The 18,439-nt window shown below is 33.2% G+C and overlaps 1 protein-coding gene and 1 long non-coding RNA gene across 4 annotated transcripts in view; one reads left to right on the forward strand and one right to left on the reverse strand.

The window, feature by feature from the left end:
• LOC127715307 (uncharacterized) overlaps positions 1 to 18,439 on the forward strand; it is a 156,580-nt gene that overhangs the window by 94,238 nt on the left and 43,903 nt on the right. The gene's annotated exons all lie outside the window — the stretch shown is intronic.
• The window catches only part of LOC127715249 (E3 ubiquitin-protein ligase HERC2-like), a 131,423-nt gene that overhangs the window by 91,434 nt on the left and 21,550 nt on the right, over positions 1 to 18,439 (reverse strand). For 2 of the 3 annotated variants that reach the window (XM_052221269.1, XM_052221268.1), the window contains exon 3: positions 14,022 to 14,139. In XM_052221269.1, the coding sequence (XP_052077229.1) occupies positions 14,022 to 14,139 (118 nt within the window). Of the gene's footprint in view, positions 1 to 14,021; positions 14,140 to 15,683; positions 15,824 to 18,439 lie in introns of those variants that run through there. The other variant, XM_052221270.1, reaches the window with a different exon arrangement.

Consider the following 18,439-nt stretch of genomic DNA (forward strand, 5'->3'; position numbering starts at 1 on the left):
CATCATTGATAATAGTATGGTTGTTAGTTCTTAAAGATATTTCAGCCATGTTTAATCATTTTCGACTTTTTAGATATTGTTTTTTTTCAAGCAGCGAAAGAAGTTAAAAGTATCTGCTCGTACTAAAATAAACCATAAATGTTAAAAAATTTTAAGTCCTTCCTATGAAATGAAGTAATCTCTGAATGTTTCTTCAGATAAATTTGATTAAAAGTACAATTTTATCATAATATGTTTTTCATACATTGAATGGAAAATCAATCATAAATCTATATTTTTGTAAAAAACATTAAATTATGATTTGGGAGGTATTCCAAAACTTGATAAACTTTTAAGCTGATACTGCCATCTTAGTATTCATGTACTTAGATTTTATAGACATTGTTTTTCTGGGTTTTTTTCAAAAATTTTCAAAATATATACTTGCAACTAATATGATATACATAAAGGGAGGGACACAAGATGTATTGTGAGCTATTGCTCATTACATTTTGAGTGAAAGGAAATCATATGCCATACAATGTGGAAACAGACATTAGATAAGCACATGTGAAAGCTTATCAATACCATACAATGTGGAAACAGACATTAGATAAGCACATGTGAAAGCTTATCAATACCATACAATGTGGAAACAGACATTAGATAAGCACATGTGAAAGCTTATCAATACCATACAATGTGGAAACAGACATTAGATAAGCACATGTGAAAGCTTATCAATACCATACAATGTGGAAACAGACATTAGATAAGCACATGTGAAAGCTTATCAATATCAAACTTGCTATCAAATATCAAGAAGGTAATGATTTGTAGTTAATGAGAAAAAAGGACAATATTTTTTTTAATACGCATAGATGTAAAGAACAACACATATTCTGCAAACAGAAAGTAGATGAGTGACTGATCTTTAAATGCGTCACACTATAGACCTTTGTAAATCAAAAGTGACGGATATAAAAATGAGCACACAGTAAAGCTGACCAATGTAAAGCTTGGTACCAAATGCCAAGAACCTCTTATTTATATATCTGCTTAGAAAAGCATGACAAAATTTCCTTATGCATGGATCAATGCCAAGACCATACATCTATGTGGCATCCAGGAAGTAGATGAGTGACAGATCTGAAAAAGTTTCAAACAGTATAACTGTCCAATATCAAGCCTGTTACCAAAATATATGAAAAAGCTCTAATTAGTAGTTGCTGAGAAAAATGCCATGTAAATGTGTTAGAGATGGATGCACATATGGACAGAGGTAATCCAGTATACCACCACTCTGTTGGAAAGAGGGTATAAAAGCTCTGTTGGAGCTAGGGTATAAAAACTCTGTTGGAGCTAGGATATAAAAACAAGACATTCTTCATGTATTCTCAGACAACTATTTTCAATTTTGTAATCCTATGTTTGGAATTTTTCCTAAAATCTAGGTTAATACAGTAATCAATCATAGTACTATACTTTCTATTCTAAAAAAAACCTGTAAGCTAAATTTGTCAGTAACAATAATATGAATTTTTTTGGTAAAATTAATCAGTGTTCTAATCAATGTGACAACTGATCAATACTTCATGCATAGAATTTAGGTCACAGTCACCCATCAGTACAAATTTGTACTGTACAATTAAGAAGACCACAGAGGTGAAATAGATTAGATATATCATTGTGAAATTCTGAGAGATGGACCTGAATGCAAAAACTTCCACTTACAGTAAATTAATATGCTCCTACAATTCTGAGTAGAAAATAAAACTTTTCGAACAAAAGTTTTCGAACAAAAGTTTTCGGTTAATTTATTATGATTTTACTTAAATTAATACTTCAATGCTTAAAACAGAAAAGAGGAAAATTAACTATTCATACTGATTTTTAAGTTCTAGTTAACACTTTCACAATAGTTGTAAATAATAATTACCAACACTTTGTAACTTTCAAGTTTGTACTGCTATCAATCAGATAAGGGTAACATATCGGTGTTTACAATTAAAAAAGTGAGAATGATGCCAATTGTTTTAATTTCTTCCTTCAAAAAATTAACAGATAGACTAACGTAACAAAATGTATTTTTAATTCTATGGCAGAAAAAAAAGGAATATAAAGTTAATTTTTCATATTGAATTTGTGAAATTCTTGCCAAGGGCTGATCCTCAGAATAATTTTTTTGTGCTTTGGAAGTGATAAGAAAATTGAAAGAGATCTATGACTTATGGTGTAATGACCTGAATAAACACATTAGTTTTAAATCAAAACAGTTTATGATATCATCTTACATTGTAATTATAGATGTGAATGAGCTTTCTGCATTTCATTTGTTTCAAACAAGTGGACAATTAATGATTTTAACTAATTTTTGGCTTATCTTACAGTGAACATACACTAGTCATTTTTTGGGGCCCTCTATAGCTTGCTGTTCGGTGTGAGCCAAGGCTCTGTGTTGAAGGCCGTACTTTGACCTATAATGGTTTACTTTTACAAATTGTGACTTGGATGGAGAGTTGTCTCATTGGCACTCATACCACATCTTCTTATATATAATAACTCAAATAGCACTTTGTACATTTCATAAAGGCCAAAACTTGTCTTACTCAATTAAATGAGACAACTATCCACCAAAGTTCAAATGAAGTGGATGTAAGCAACTATAGGCATTGCCTCAAACAATGAAAAAAAACCAAACCATATAGTCGGCTATATTAAAATATTGGACCCCAACATGAAAAATATGAAACAATTCAATTGAGAAAACTAACAGCCTAATTTTAACAAAATAATTTGCGAAAAACAAATATGAAGGTAATGAACCAACATCAACCACTGAACTATAGGCTCCTGACTTGGGACAGCCACATACAGAATATGGCGGGGTTAAACTAGTTTGCTGGTGACAAACCCTACCCCTAACCTGGGACAGTGGTGTAACAGCACAACATAAGAACAAACTACAATAAAATGCTTCGCTAGGGCGCAGCTTGATACGACTGCAGAGGTCGAACCCTGAACAGTTGGGGCAAGTATGGACACAACATTCAAGCTTGATACAGCACTGAATTTGGATTGTAATTAAATATTTGACACAGCATAGGTTTCTGACACGGAATGAAAGTGGTATAAGAACTTAAAAAATTTTAATTTACCTATTCAAACCATATCATTATTATTTGTTTTTATATATAAATCAGAAATAACCAATTTAAAATGGAAAATTCTAAAGAAAAAAAAGGAAAAAAAATCCCTCCCCAAATTTTTTGAACCCCCTTATGATTCACCACCCCAAACTCAATCCCAGCCTTCCCTTTGTGGTATGGTACCTTGAAGTACAATTTCAGAGAGATCCATACACTTGAACACAAGTTATTGTCTGGAAACTAGAAAAATGCTTGTTTTTTGGCCCTTTTTGGCCCCAAATTCCTAAACGTTTAGGGCAATTACCCCCAAAATCAACCCCAGCCTTCCCTTCATGGTATGGTACCTTGCAGTACAATTTCAGAGAGATCCATACACTTGAACACAAATTATTGTCTAAAAACTAGAAAAATGCTTATTTTTGGCCCCTTTTTGGCCCCTTCTTCCTAAGCTTTTTGGTCAATTACCCCCAAACTCAATTCCAGCTTTCCCTTTGTGATATGGAACCTTGTAGTACAATTTCATAAAGATCCATACTCTTACACACAAGTTATTGTCATGAAACTAGAAAAATGCTTGTTTTTTGCCCCTTTTTGGCCCCTTATTCCTAAAATTTGGAGGCAATTACCCCCAAAATCAATCCCTACATTCCCTTTGTGATATGGAACCTTGTGGTACAATGTCAGAGAGATCCATACACTAACACACAAGTTATTGTCATGAAACTAGAAAAATGCTTGTTTTTTGCCCCTTTTTGGCCCCTAATTCCTAAAATTTGGAGGCAATTACCCCCAAAATCAATCCCTACATTCCTTTTGTGATATGGAACCTTGTGGTACAATGTCAGAGAGATCCATACACTTACACACAAGTTATGTCTGGAAGTTACAAAAATGCTTATTTTTGGCCCCTTTTTGGCCCCTAATTCCTTAACTGTTTGTACCATAACCCCCAAAATCAATCCCCACCTTCCTTTTGTGGTATTGAACCTTATGGTAAAATTTCATTGAGATCCATTCACTTAAACTAAAGTTAGAGTGCGAAAACTAATGTGTCTTCGGATGACGACGCCGGACGACGACGACGACGCCGACGACGCCAACGTCATACCAATGTACGACCACAAAAAAAATTTTTTTGCAGTCGTATAAAAATCATTTGAAAAGAGCTTAACTCACCAGATTGATACAAAGCAGAAAACATCTAACCAAAGCACAGACCGGACGAGGCAGAGTATCTATACATCAAAAAAAATTTGTTTAATTAAAGTTCCCCTTAAACTGACCTAATCACAAACTAATACATGAAAACTAAGCAAAAGTTTCAAAGTCAATAGACCATGAATGAGGGGGCGGGGCCAAATATTCTCCATGGAAATGAGATATACCAATGCTTATACAACTGCATACCAAATATCATTGACCTACCACTAGTGGTTCCCCATAAACTGACCTAATCACAAACTAATACATGAAAACTAAGCAAAGTTTCAAAGTCAATAGACCTTGACTGAGGGGGCGGGCCAAATAATATTCATGGTAATGAGATGTGCCAATGCTAATAAAACTGCATACCAAATATCATTGACTTACCACTAGTGGTTCCCCATAAACTGACCTAATCACAAACTAATACATGTAAACTAAGCAAAGTTTCAAAGTCAATAGACCTTGACTGAGGGGGCGGGGCCAAATAATCTCCATGCTAATACAACTGCAGACCAAATATCACTGACCTACCACTAGTGGTTCACCATGAACTAGATCTAATCACAAACTAATACATTGTTGACGCCGCCGCGGGAAACAGCATACCAAGGCGAGACAAAAAATCATGTATCTAAGACTACAGTAGTCAGGGGCAGACCCATGATGCCAGGGTTGGAGTAGTGCCTTTCCCCCTTTTTGGCAGATTTTTTAATATATTTTTCTGATATTTGACTTCCAGGACCAGTCGCCATCTCCACCCCCAACTCCCTTATTTTCAATGAGCCCCCACTTATGAAAGTCCTGAATCCCTCATTGATATCAACTTGTATTACTGATATCAACTTGTACTATTTTTAAGAAATATGACACAGTTACAGACATAAGTCAGTTATTGAGTCATTTCAATTAGTTACTGCAGCAAAAAAATTATACTATCAATAAACTTTAATCAATACTGTTGAACCAGATGTTTATTAATAACAGTTTAAAAACTTAGAATGATACTGATAATGCTTGATGGATTGAGAAATGATCTATCACATAACATTTGGTAAATCCATTAACTGTTTTCACAATTATCATAAGATTAATTACATTCTTTGCCTAATTTCACATGAAAAAGGTGATGGCAACCCCATTACAACAAATTCAATTTTAAAGATATTCTTATCTTCTGTTTGGAATCTGTACACAAATTTTTAAGGTATCAGGCTGTGACCTGTTTCAGTTATCCAGTGATAAATCTGCCCCAGTTAACAAAAAGGGCAAACTTAGTTTTTTTTTTTGTGTCAGCTAATATATAGGGCCAGTTTGAGTGTTGACCCAGATAAGTTGCCAGCATATAAATAATACAAAAAGCATGCAACAATTTGTTTTGTTGCTATATAAGTTTAATTATCAAGTCTAAATATTATGATTCAAGCAACAGTGCAAGCCCCAAGGTGACTGGGGTATAGAAATAGGTCAATTTTAGTCTTCTTTCAACAGGCAGTAAAATCCTTGCCTAAGTAAGGCGTCAGTTTGGCTGTGTAGGATGTGTAAATTCATAGCAATGTCCACAAATATTTCTCTTTCTATTACGTACTTCTTCAAAGTATGTGCTGCCATACCAAATGTTGCTGGTATGAATATTTATGCAAAATTCAAAGTAGTGAACTGCATAAAACCTAAAGAAAGGAATATACAAATCCCTTTAATAAATTAATACTTGATACTATTTTCTTTGCACCAGGTTCTAACTTTTTTGTTTTACATGGGTTACTATGAATTCATTTACTTTCATGAAAACCAATTTTTATGGATTTAGGTAATAATTATATTTTTCATGGATCTTTGATTTCTTTGTTTTGCCATAGCCTGTATACAAGCTTATGGAAAATTTGTACTTCATTGAACATTTAAATTCATGGTTTATATCTATGAAATCCAAAAAAATTGGTATCCTAAGAATAATAATGAATCAACAGTAGATATTTTTTTAAAAATAAAAAGTGGCTCCAAGGACCCAGAATCAATCACTTGGCAGCCATGTCTTTATCATCCCATGGAGCTCCAAATGTAAAATGAGGTCCTCGCTAGTGGCCATACTGATTAGAACTTGATAAAGTACACAATTTGGTCCATACAGGACAATAGACAAACAAATGGAGTTAGAATGATGAACGATTGGACTAGGACAGAAGAATGCGTAACCTGATTAGTGGATTCCTATATAAACTATAACCAACCCTTCCATAATACTGGTTTGCAAGGATTGTAAACAAAAAATTATATCTGTGTATTCAGTGGGACATTCTCATATCAAATTAACCATACAGTTAAAACAATATTCATCATTATACCTAGAATAATTCAATATAAAAAAGCAACTATTCAAATCATGTTTGTACGGTAATAATAGTGGTACATTTCTATACTATCAAAATAAATGCAGTAACTGGCAATTAACCTACAAAATATTTATTTTTTATCCTATCTGCAATATTTAATTATCCTCATAAAAATGAAAGAAAACATTTTACCTGTTTCACAGCTAAGTTGTGCATCCCTTAATCACAAGGTAATAAAAACTAGTGTTACCTATATTATTTACTACAGGAGAAAATGTTGTAACCTGCACATCAGCTTATCAATGTAATCGCTGCCAGGTACAATTTATAAAGCACAAACTGATGAAATATTATCAAAGGAAGTCAAGGATAAATTTCTGAACAGGGGTGGGGACAAAGTATGGAGGGGCAAAACAAGAAGGAATGTTATAACTTAAAACCTGTACATCCTCTTATCAAAGAAATCATTTCCATTATAGAGCACAACATATGCATGTATTCCTCAGGAGGGATGCAAATTGTGGAGGGGCATAACAAGAAGGAATATTGTAACCTGCACATCATCTTTTCAATGTGATTACTGACAAGCATGATTTATAGAGCAAAATGTGATGATAAACTGACATAGAAAGTCAGGCAGGAATATCTGTCCTGGGGAGGGGTTCAAAATATGGAGGACACTACAAGAGGAAATGGTGTAACCATTATATCATCTTTTCAAAGAAATAACTGCCAGGTCTGATTTATAGAGCACAGCATGGAGATATACTGACAAAGAAAGTCAAGGAGGCATATCTGTCAAGGGGAGGGGTGCAAAGTAAGGAGGGGCACTACAAGAGGGAATATTGTAACCTGCACATCAATCTTATCAATGTAATCCCTGTCAGGTATATTTAATTGAACACAACATGATGAAATACTAACAATGAAAGTCAATGAGGGATATTTGTCATGGGGAGGGGCATAACAAAAGGGACTTTGTTACCTGCACATCATTTTATCAATGTAATCACTGTCAGGTACAATTTGTAGAGCAAACTATGATGAAATACTATCAAAGGAAGTCAAGGATAGATTTCTGAACAGGGTGGGGGGACAAAGTATTTATAGAGGGGCAAAACAAGAAGGAAAGTTGTAACCAACAAATCTTCAAATCAATGTAAACGCTGCCAGATATAATTTATAGAGCACATATTATGATATACTAAAAAAAAGCCAGGGAGGGAGAGATGTCAGGGGGGTGAGGTCAACGTATATAGGAGCACTACAAGCAGGAATGTTTTAATCCCATAATCCTCAAATCTATGTAATCACTGCCAGGTATGATTTATAGAGCACAGCATGAAGATATACTGACAAAGAAAGTCAAGGAGGCATATCTGACAAGGGGAGGGGTGTAAAGTAAGGAGGGGCACTCCAGGAGAGAATGTTGTAACCAGCAAATCTTCAAATCAATGTAATCACTTTCAGATATAATTAATAGAGCACAGCATGATTATACTAAAATAGAAAGTAAGGGAGGGAGGGATGTCCTGGGGAGGGAGGCAAAGTAGTGAGGGGCACTAGAAAAGAAAATCTTCTTATCTCCACCTCATATTATTAATGTAAGTTATAGATTAAGCATGATGATATACTGACAGAAAATTGGGGAGGGAGGGGCACTAGAAAAGAAAAGGTTGATACCTCCACATCATCTTATTAATATATCAAAATAATCATTGTTAGGTACAATTTACTGACAAAGAAAGTCAAGGAAACCAGTCATCAGAGGGAAAATCAAGTAGGGAGGCACACTAAAAGAAATGCACATCATCTTCTTTAAAAATTCTTTGTAGTATGGGGTACAAAGAGTCTTAGTTAGGGGGTGGGCAGAGTATGGAGTGGACACTGCAGGCAGGAATGTTTTAACCAGCAAATTCTCAAATCAATGTAACCACTGCCATGTATGATTTATAGAACATATCATGATGAGATACTGATATAAAAAGTCAGGGAGGGATGCCTGAAAGGGGAGAGGAACAAATTAAGGAGGGGCAGTAGAAAAGAGAATGTTGTTCACATTACCTTATTACTGTAATTTAAAGTACATTATGATGATATCATTACAAAGAAGATCACAGACCAGGAGGAGAGAAAGCAAGGTTTCTATAAGACTATTTTTTCATTTCATCTAATCAATGTAATCTCTGTCAGGTGCATTTCATAGACAGATGTTTGAATAATTGAAATAGAACAATGTTTCTATTCAGTTACATAAAAAAGTTATATTTCATAAAAAGCAGACTTAAATGTGTGCACTAGCTTTGAACGAGAAAGAAGGGATATCATGTTTAGTTCATGATGCAAAGTCACTACATGCTCTTGAAAAAAAAATATTGCAAAGAAACAGAACTGTTATTGTTATTCTTTATCTCAAAGCTACTTGAACCTTGACAACATAGTTTAGAAATTGAAAATAGAATGGGAGAGAGACAAAAACCTTCAAAACTTTTAAGCAACAGCTATGACTAATGTTATGACTAAATCTTCCTTTGTGATATCATCACTGTTACCATGAAATAACTGAATTCAAAAGCTGAGTGTTTTTTGAAATTTAACGCAGACATTTTATTGCTTATAAAATAGTCTAATTTTTATATCTTAGAGAACTATAAAGTTTTCAGTACATATTTTTGCTCCTGTTTATTGTTTGTACAAAAATACTATTGATACTGTATCTAGAAATTAACAATGAGGGTCATTGACTACAAAACTTTACGACAAAAGAGATGATTTTAGCTTCCCAATTGTGAACTTTCCATTTTTATGTAGCAACAATCCAGCAGCACCAGCATACAGAGTATATATCTCCCAGTTGATATGATATTCCAGGGCTTGTATTTTCTATCATGATTTCATTGATAGAGGGTTGCTGCTGACAAGGAAGCTATCATACCAAGAGTTCCAAGAGTTCCAAGTGGTGAAGTTGAAATCCTCACTTCGTGAATTTTACGGACGCCATCACGAGTTGGTTGACCAAATGTGACCTACCAAATTAGACTTATTACTGGGTTTGTACTAACATGAACAACATGACAGGTGCCACATGTGGAGCAGGATCTGCTACCCTTCCAGAGCACCTTAGATCACCCCCAGTTTTTGGTGGGGTTCGTGTTGCTCAGTCTTTAGGTCTTTTTTTAGCCATGGCATTGTCAGTTTCTTTTCTTCTTATGAGTTTGAATGTCCCTTTGGTATCTTTCCCCTCTCTTTGATAACAACTTTTCAGGTATCTTAGGATTCACAGTATGTACCAACATGAGGTATAGAATGATTCATTGATTCATTGTTTAAAGATACTTTCAGCACCCTTAAATATATCATAGAATCCATTTTTTATTGGTGGAGAAAGCCAGAGTGTCCGAAAGGAACCATGACCTTCTGTAGGAAAACTGCCAATCCCTAAGTCAATTATGATCTGAGTCAAACACACATTGCCACAAGTGAGGTTTGAACTCACAACCTCAGTGATCACTGTAGATGGATAACTTAGACCACTCTGCAATCTACACCCCCTAAGAGAAAGAGAAGGATAATATAAGTTATATGGTTTGCTACTGACCTCCTTCGGATCCATATAGGGTTAATAAAATCCAAAGGCCGAATCTCCTATGGATTTTACTAATCCTCTATGGTCCGTATGGGGTCAGTGGTGAACTGTATAATAGATGACATCACCATTAATAGTAAAAGTGACGTCATGAACCCCATATGAAATAAACTGACCCCATACGGATCCATAGGGGGTCACCACGTGACAGCGTTTAACCAATCATAACTTCATAATTTATCTGAGGTGCGATAAAACTATATATTTGTAATTAATGCATGGGAGCATTCATAGCCAGGGTGCATACTGCAATACTGAATTGAAATGGATAGAAGATAGCAGGATGGGGTAAAAGACAGAGAATAAAACTAAAGAATAATTGCAACCTATATATTTCAAAATTCATTGATCAACAGCACTAAAATAGAAATAAACATAAACAGAAGAAACACAGATCTGAGTTGAGAGAACAGTGAAATATAGTTTATAGAATGTGTTCAAATGTGTGCATTTAAAAGTTTTAGGTATGAAATTTAATTTCAACAAATTATAGTTCCATGGACATTATAATTTTGGTTTGAAGTACAGTTCATAGTGATGAACCCATTCATAATATTAAAGAATGAAAGATGCCATTCAGCAGCATCCCTCCACGGATGTTTATTTTAAGAAAACAGTCATAGAGTGTTATTATCTAGTAAAACAAAAAACAGGTAATAACATTACCCCTATGATTACAAAAGTTTGCCACATCAAACAAGATATTGAAGATAAAAAAGATCGCTATTTATAAATTTACTATTATGCCAAAAGTTTACTACCTGCTAAAACCCATTCAGTTAACAAGCAGCACTTTTTGCTGGAATAAAATTGCATGGGGTCATTTAATTTATGGGTTTTTTAACTTTATAATGTACTTTATAACTGTACTTTTCAAATACACATTTATATAATTGTTTTATGCAGTTGTGAAAAAAAATCACGCCTATAACATTTTGGTTTTCCTGTGTTGGTCCCTCTTAGTGTTTACCAGGAAAGGGGAATTTTTTTTCTTAAAGGCTTTCTTACATCAAGAGTGAGTGAAACACTTTGAATATTTCCAACAGAAAATTCTATTCTATTCATTGAAATTTCACTACTTAAACAAAATCTAACTGTGTTGGATAATAGACCTCAAAAAATTACGATCATAGCTTGATTACTGTACAATATGCTTTGTTCACTAAATAAATCAAAATATGTCTACCTTAAAAGTGATATTAAAAAACCTTCCTGAATCATTATGGTGAAAGGCTCAGTGCCCACCAAAATCTATTGGTCATTTCATTGCTTCTTGGTGATACTGTAGCTGTACATGGGTTTTGCTCATTGTTGAAGGCTGTATGGTGATAAGTTGATAACTTCTACATCATTAATCTCTGGTGGAGAACTGTCTCATTGGTAATCATACCACATCTTCTTATTCTTACATGTATACTTGATTGTTTTGGTATATTTTTATTTACATGTCATTCAGCAAACCTGTCCAATGTATGACACATGTAGATCTCATGTGCTGTGTGATAATCATTCAACCATATATAGATATAGGAAGATGCGGTATGAGTGGCAATGAGACAGTTCTATATGCATATGCATATTCTTTTCCAAGTCAAACATAGGCATAACCCATATTCTAATAAAAAAATATTTCGCCTACTATTTTAGTAACAGAAACAATGCAATGTTCTAAAAATAACTTCATCAGCATCAAACTGTGACAACTGTATAGCAATCATATTAATTATAAGCTGCAATGAAATGACTTCGCTCCTGTTGCTACAACTGATAATATAACAGTCAGCAGAACTCCTTCATGTAGATCACCATCGCGTCTGATCTATTGCAGAAATTAGGAACTACATCTCACAAATTATGTAATTATTACCACATGTAATCTCTCAAGTAACTCAAAATTGTAAATAACATTGACAGGATCAAGGGAACTGCATCATTAAGAATCTAGGTACATGTACTACACTATAAAGAGATATCACTGATATGCCTCCTCTACAAGTATACACATATAATGTTATAAACTGTTTAACCAGCTGCCAATTCAGGCTCTCATGGCCTACTACAGATGCATGTGATGGGTATTCAATTCAATTATTCTGATACCAATAAAGATACATAAGACATGACATGATCCACTGGACTTGGAGGATAAAACATGCATTTGGGGCACAAGAACATCCTTAACGAAAAATATGTACAAGGTTTGTCATACTTTTTTCCCATAAGACAAAGGCTGCCCATTTGATATAAGTTCTGTTGGTACTACATTTATTGAATATATGATAAAAATGATCCCAACTCAATCACTGAACTGGGTATAGAACACTGTCATGAATATACCAAAGGTTAGGCAAATCCAGTAAAAGCACTAAAGAAGCTAACGTTCAAAATATAATAAAGGTTGAGTCAAACTGGCAATTGCACTCAATTTGTTAGATCTTCCCCGAAATATGTTCAGGCTAGTCCCAACCTATCAAGAATTTAAAGGACTACAACTGTTCAATGTAAGAGAAATGTGGGTGGAGGTACAAATGTATACACCAAGTTTCAGTTTTCCACTGTTGAAGTTTATAAAATGTTTTCCCCTTATTATTTCTTTTGTCACAATAAAAAACTTTTGACATCACAGTTCTAATTAAAGTGATTGTGTTGCAGATTGTGTCTTTCATTTTTGCTTATGTGTTTTGTCCATATGACGTCTTGTTTTTCTTTGTTGACATATTTGTTTGTTTTTATAGTGATTAAGATTATAACACAATGTTGACTGTTGTACCCCTATTTTTGACATTTTACCTATTATGAGAGTGGTAAAGGGTTATTTTTGTGCAACGTGATCGCCGTTTTTTATTTCACGTTCAACGTGTTTTAACTTTTTTATTTGACGTTCAGTCGTGCAAGACAGGTGCCTCGTTCAACGTGTTCTGCTTATTTAATTTTACGTGCATCGTGAATTTCAAATGCTTATTTTGCGTGCTCGGTATTTTTCAAATAAATTTCAAACACTAGGCAGGGATCGTCAAGTAAAAAAAATGATTGAATTTTGTTTTTTGATAAAGCAGAAAGGCCTATCTATGATGTTGTTCCTTTATTTGCATTTTAAAAGTTAAGAAGATCGTTATATACTTTTTTAAAAGCCGTAAACCATTTATATCATAAATGTGTATACTTAATCCGGAATATTAAGTAAAACAGAGAGTTTATATATACAAGAGGACAGTGACTCAGTCACAAAAGGTTCACATCAAAGTCTTTATTTTTCGTGCAACGTTCATGACAGAAATTATTTCACGTTTTTTCCGTGCAAGCACCCCCCCCTTTACCACCCTCTATTATGTCTGTTTGTTTCGTTCACACATTGTTGTCAATATAATGGAATTATATGTAACTGTCATACAAGTGAGAGATTTAGCTACCTATAAAATCAGATTTAATCCACCATTTTCTACATAAGGAAATGCCTGTACCAAGTCAGGAATATGACAGTTGTTTTCCATTCATTAATTTCATTTGATATGTTTGATTGAGCTTTTGATTTTGCCATTTGAATTTTCCTTGGAGTTCGATATTTTTATTTTACTCTTTCAACCAGCACAAAATTGAGGTTAGTAGTAGTTAAGTCCTGGAACTCAAAAGTTTAGTATATATATCAATTAGAATTTTGTTAACTTTTACTAGAAAGGTTAAATAGTGTTAGAGTTTCTGTGTGCAACATACCTTTACGAGCCAGGACACCACTGCCGTTCATAAGTCCATCATTACTGTTCACAACAACTTCCCCATCCCTCACCAGTTCATTCCACAGCTGACTTAGACCATCCCTCCCAAAGATCTCCTGAAATAAATTACAATAATCTAGGAATTCTACTAAACTATGTTCAAAGTTGAAAAAATGATTATATACTTCTATATTATCAAAAATTCTTATACATGTCTTTCATCCCTATTTCAGCAACTAACTAGGTGAAGCATACCATTTGACAAAGACAATTTTTTGGCTTTGAGCATTCTTCATGAAGGTAAATCCAGAAAATGCTTCATACGCATACAATTTATATTGTCATTTTCATTTCCTTTCCTTATAATTCACTGGGTTATATTTCATCTTAATTTCAATCTAATAAAAGAACAGAGTTCAATGTCCCCCGCATTGCACATATTTTATATTTCCAAGGGGCATAACTCTTCTTAAAAAAGTCGATCTGCCACCATTATAAAACTTGTCCGAGACATTGCTAATATTAATCTATAGTATAAATTTTATAAAAATCTGGCAAGAATTGTACCTGCTAACAAGACCGAAGGGGCCGCCCGCACACGTTACGCGGGGGGGACAAAAATATATGTTTGTAAATAATATCCTTTTTATTATTCTAATTGATTAGATAATTCTTCTAATCTAAATAGTTTATTCAGGTAGATAAATAATCCTTTAAGTATTTATAATATTTATTTTGAAAAAGTTCTACAGCTGTATTAAAGTCATGATAGCTAGTATAAATTACTATATTTCAATCAAAGAAAGTATGTTTTTTATTCAATATGGTAGATGTCTTTTCTAAAATTTATATTTATAGCCACTCAATATGAAAGCAAAATTAGTTCTTTTTTTTCTGGTAAATGAAATCTGGTGTCTTTAAAGTAGGTCTACAATCATAATTTTATAAGATTCATTCAAACAAACAGATTTGTATTTGTTTAACAACAGATCACAGATGGTTCAAATCTAACATATTACACATTTCAGCACTATATAAAGGGGAATAACTCCTGAAACATGATAATTACTTAAGAGCTTGGCTGTAACTTAATTAAATGTACACTGACCTGCTGTTTTTCATAGTACCTTGGATGGAAGCTTATTACACATACTGCCAATTAATTAATATCAACAGAGAACCTGCTTCGAACCTTTGATTGAATCAAGACTATGCGAATGTAAACCTACTGTGTTATCACTGTTTTATGTTATTGTCAATGTGTTGTTTTGATTCTGGTTGATCTATTGGCTAGTTACTGACGAGGTTGTTGTATTCTTTGCTATAACTATGGATATATATACAATAAAGTTCAAGAACCTATTGAACAAACGTGTAATTTTCTTGAGTTGGCAAGTTCCCATTTTTTAAATTTAATAATATTGAAAAGATAAACATGTATTGACAGCTTCATAATTCTCTTTGTACTATCACAGACTCTCAGAAAACAGTTGCTATTATAGTAGATTGTAATCTTTTAATAATATATGCTGCTATGGCAATCTTTTAAAAAAATGTATTTAAAAGTTTGAGAACATTTTCAAAAAAAATTTTCAATTAAATCTTATTTTGCTTTTTTTTCAAAATCCAGAGAGGTATCAGATAAGAAATTAATAATTACCTTCTTCTAATGAAAACCAGAGTAAGTAAGTCCTTCCTATAGTAAAGTACAATCAACTTTTGACAGTTCTGCCAATAACCAAGTGTCTGTGTAGCTAATTAGATTTGTAATAACATCCTAACTATTGTTTTATGTCTCACTTTCAAACAAATCATCAAAATCTAAATAAGATGTTGTCATTCTTTGATGTCAAGCCTTCATAAATGTTTTTCATACTATTCCTGTTGTATATTTGTAAATTGGTGCAGAATATTCTCACAAAGCATATAACGTCTTTTATACTTTTTCATATACAGAGTTCAAGAAGGACAACAGTAATGACAGTCAAACCAAAAAGATTGCTTGTCTGGCCAGTAAAATGAGATTTTTTGCCGGTTGATATGTTTGATAAATTTTAACTAATATCTTTAGTTAATTCAATAATTAATTAATTAATTGTCTTGTGAATTTTGTTCAGACTAATGTATAATAATTTTTCCGCTGTACCAAATGTCAAGTGAACCATCTAGCACATTTACAGATCGGCTATACTGTAGAAATAAAACTAATTCCCAGTATGATTTGTTCCACGAACTTACACCTGACATAAAACTAATGTCATAGTGACCTATTTGTCTATAATCTCAACAATCTGTTTAAAATAAATCTGTCCCCAACCAGCTATTAATACCAGGCCATGTGTTTCACTATACCACCAGTTCTATTATCAAATAAATAATTAAAAAGACCTCCTTTCATCTTGAAAGTTGCACAATTTCGTTTGTACTTGCTAGTAAAGCAGAGTAAACACAAGTTATCTTACTGATTCAAAAGAAGATTAAACTAAACACAGGCAATTAGAAACTATAACACAAAAGGAAGAACATATCATAGCTGAGAGAAATCAGTAAAAACTAGATGTGTCAGAACGACATGAATGGCCCCGCTCACAAAAAAAGCTTGAAGCCATTATCAGGAGCGGAAATTTGAGAATGAAAGTCCGTATAACTGTTATTTTCACACATACTAAAAATCAGCTCAATATGTGCAGGCGTTTGGAAAAAAAAGTGTGTATAACTGTTATTTTCACAACATGTTCAAAGTCAAAAATGTTCAAATTGGCAAAAATCAGCGCAGCGGAACAAAATGTAAACTCTATCTGTAACTTATCATAGTAGACTCACACACTAAAAATCAGCTCAATATATGAAGGCACTTAGAAAAAAAAACTGTAATTTTCACAAAGTTTTCTGTCCAAAGCCCATAATTTCAACAAAAATCAATGGAGCAGAACCAAACATAAACTTGACCTGTAACTCATCATAGTAGACTCACATGCTAAAAATCAGCTCAATATGTGAAGGGGTTAAGAAAAATAGTCTGCATAACTGTTATTTTCACAAAATGTTCAAAGTTCAAAGGCTATTGTTTCAGCAAAAATCAGCAGAGCGGAACCAAACATAAACTTGTAACTCATCATAGTAGACTCACATACTAAAAATCAACTCAATGTGTGAAGGCTTTTAGAAAAAAAAGTCCAAATAACTGCTATTTTCATGAAATTTTCAAAGTCCAAAGCCTGTAATTTTGGCAAAAATAAGAGGAGTGGAACCAAATGTAAACTCGATCTGTAACTCATCATAGTAGATTCACATGTGCATCTTCAACAATGGAAACTCTCCAAAATTGTAGATTAGAATATAATTCATGACTGAAATTTTTTTTTATGTTGATCTTGTATGATAATTATTTCTGTTTACAGTATCAAAATAGTTTTTTCTCAAAACACAAAACACAAGATAAAAGGCAAAGTCACAAAAAATTGGTAAAAATCTTCATTAAAGGGCAATTACTCTAACATGTATATTATGCTAAACATTTAAAGTCACAGAAATGCAATTTCTTATATAATTAACATCTGAAGGTACATGGCCAAATAATTTTCATGAACTGAGAAATGTCAATGCACATACATTAGTATACCAAATATCATTGACTAACCATTAGCAGTTTCCCTTAAACTTTCACAAACAAATCACAAACTTTAACATGTAAACTATGCAAAAGTTTCAAATTCAATAAATAAAAACAGAGTTCCAATATCCCCAGCTTGGCACATATTTTATCTGTCCAAGAGAGATCACTAAAAATAAATTTTTTTTTGTTGTTCTTTAAAACTTTTTATCTTATAGAAAAGAAGACTTGAGAACAAATGAAATGCAATTACTTCTATAATTAATATCTCCAAAGGGCATAACCCTTTAAAAAATATTTGATTGACACTTGTTTCCGAAAATGTCTGAGACATTGCTGATAAAAACATTTGGTACAAATTTGATTATAAACAGCTGCGCCATGAGCTCATGATTCGTCAAAATTTTGACAGGCGTATAAAAATGTGGCAAAAAAATTGTACACAAGAGCACTTACAATGCAATTTTTCATATAATTGATATATTCTTTTAAAAATAACTGATCGGCATTGATTTTCAAACTTGTTCAAGACATTGTTTATATAATCTTTTGGTATAAGTTTCATAAAAACCTGGCAAAAATTGTACACATGAGAACACTTACAATGCAATTTTCAATATAAATTAAAGAACCTTAGGGAGCGTGCTCACATACCCCACGTCCCCACATTGTCATTGGAGAAAAAAAATAAGTGTAAGAAAAAAAAATTGAATCATAATTTTCTGTCAATATGCACATCTACATAGTATGTCCTTATTATCTACAAAGTTTCATGAAGTTCTGTTGTGTGGTTTCAGAGGAGT

The sequence above is a fragment of the Mytilus californianus genome, unplaced genomic scaffold, assembly GCF_021869535.1.
Source record: "Mytilus californianus isolate M0D057914Y unplaced genomic scaffold, xbMytCali1.0.p SCAF_9, whole genome shotgun sequence".
Lineage (NCBI taxonomy): Eukaryota > Metazoa > Mollusca > Bivalvia > Mytilida > Mytilidae > Mytilus > Mytilus californianus.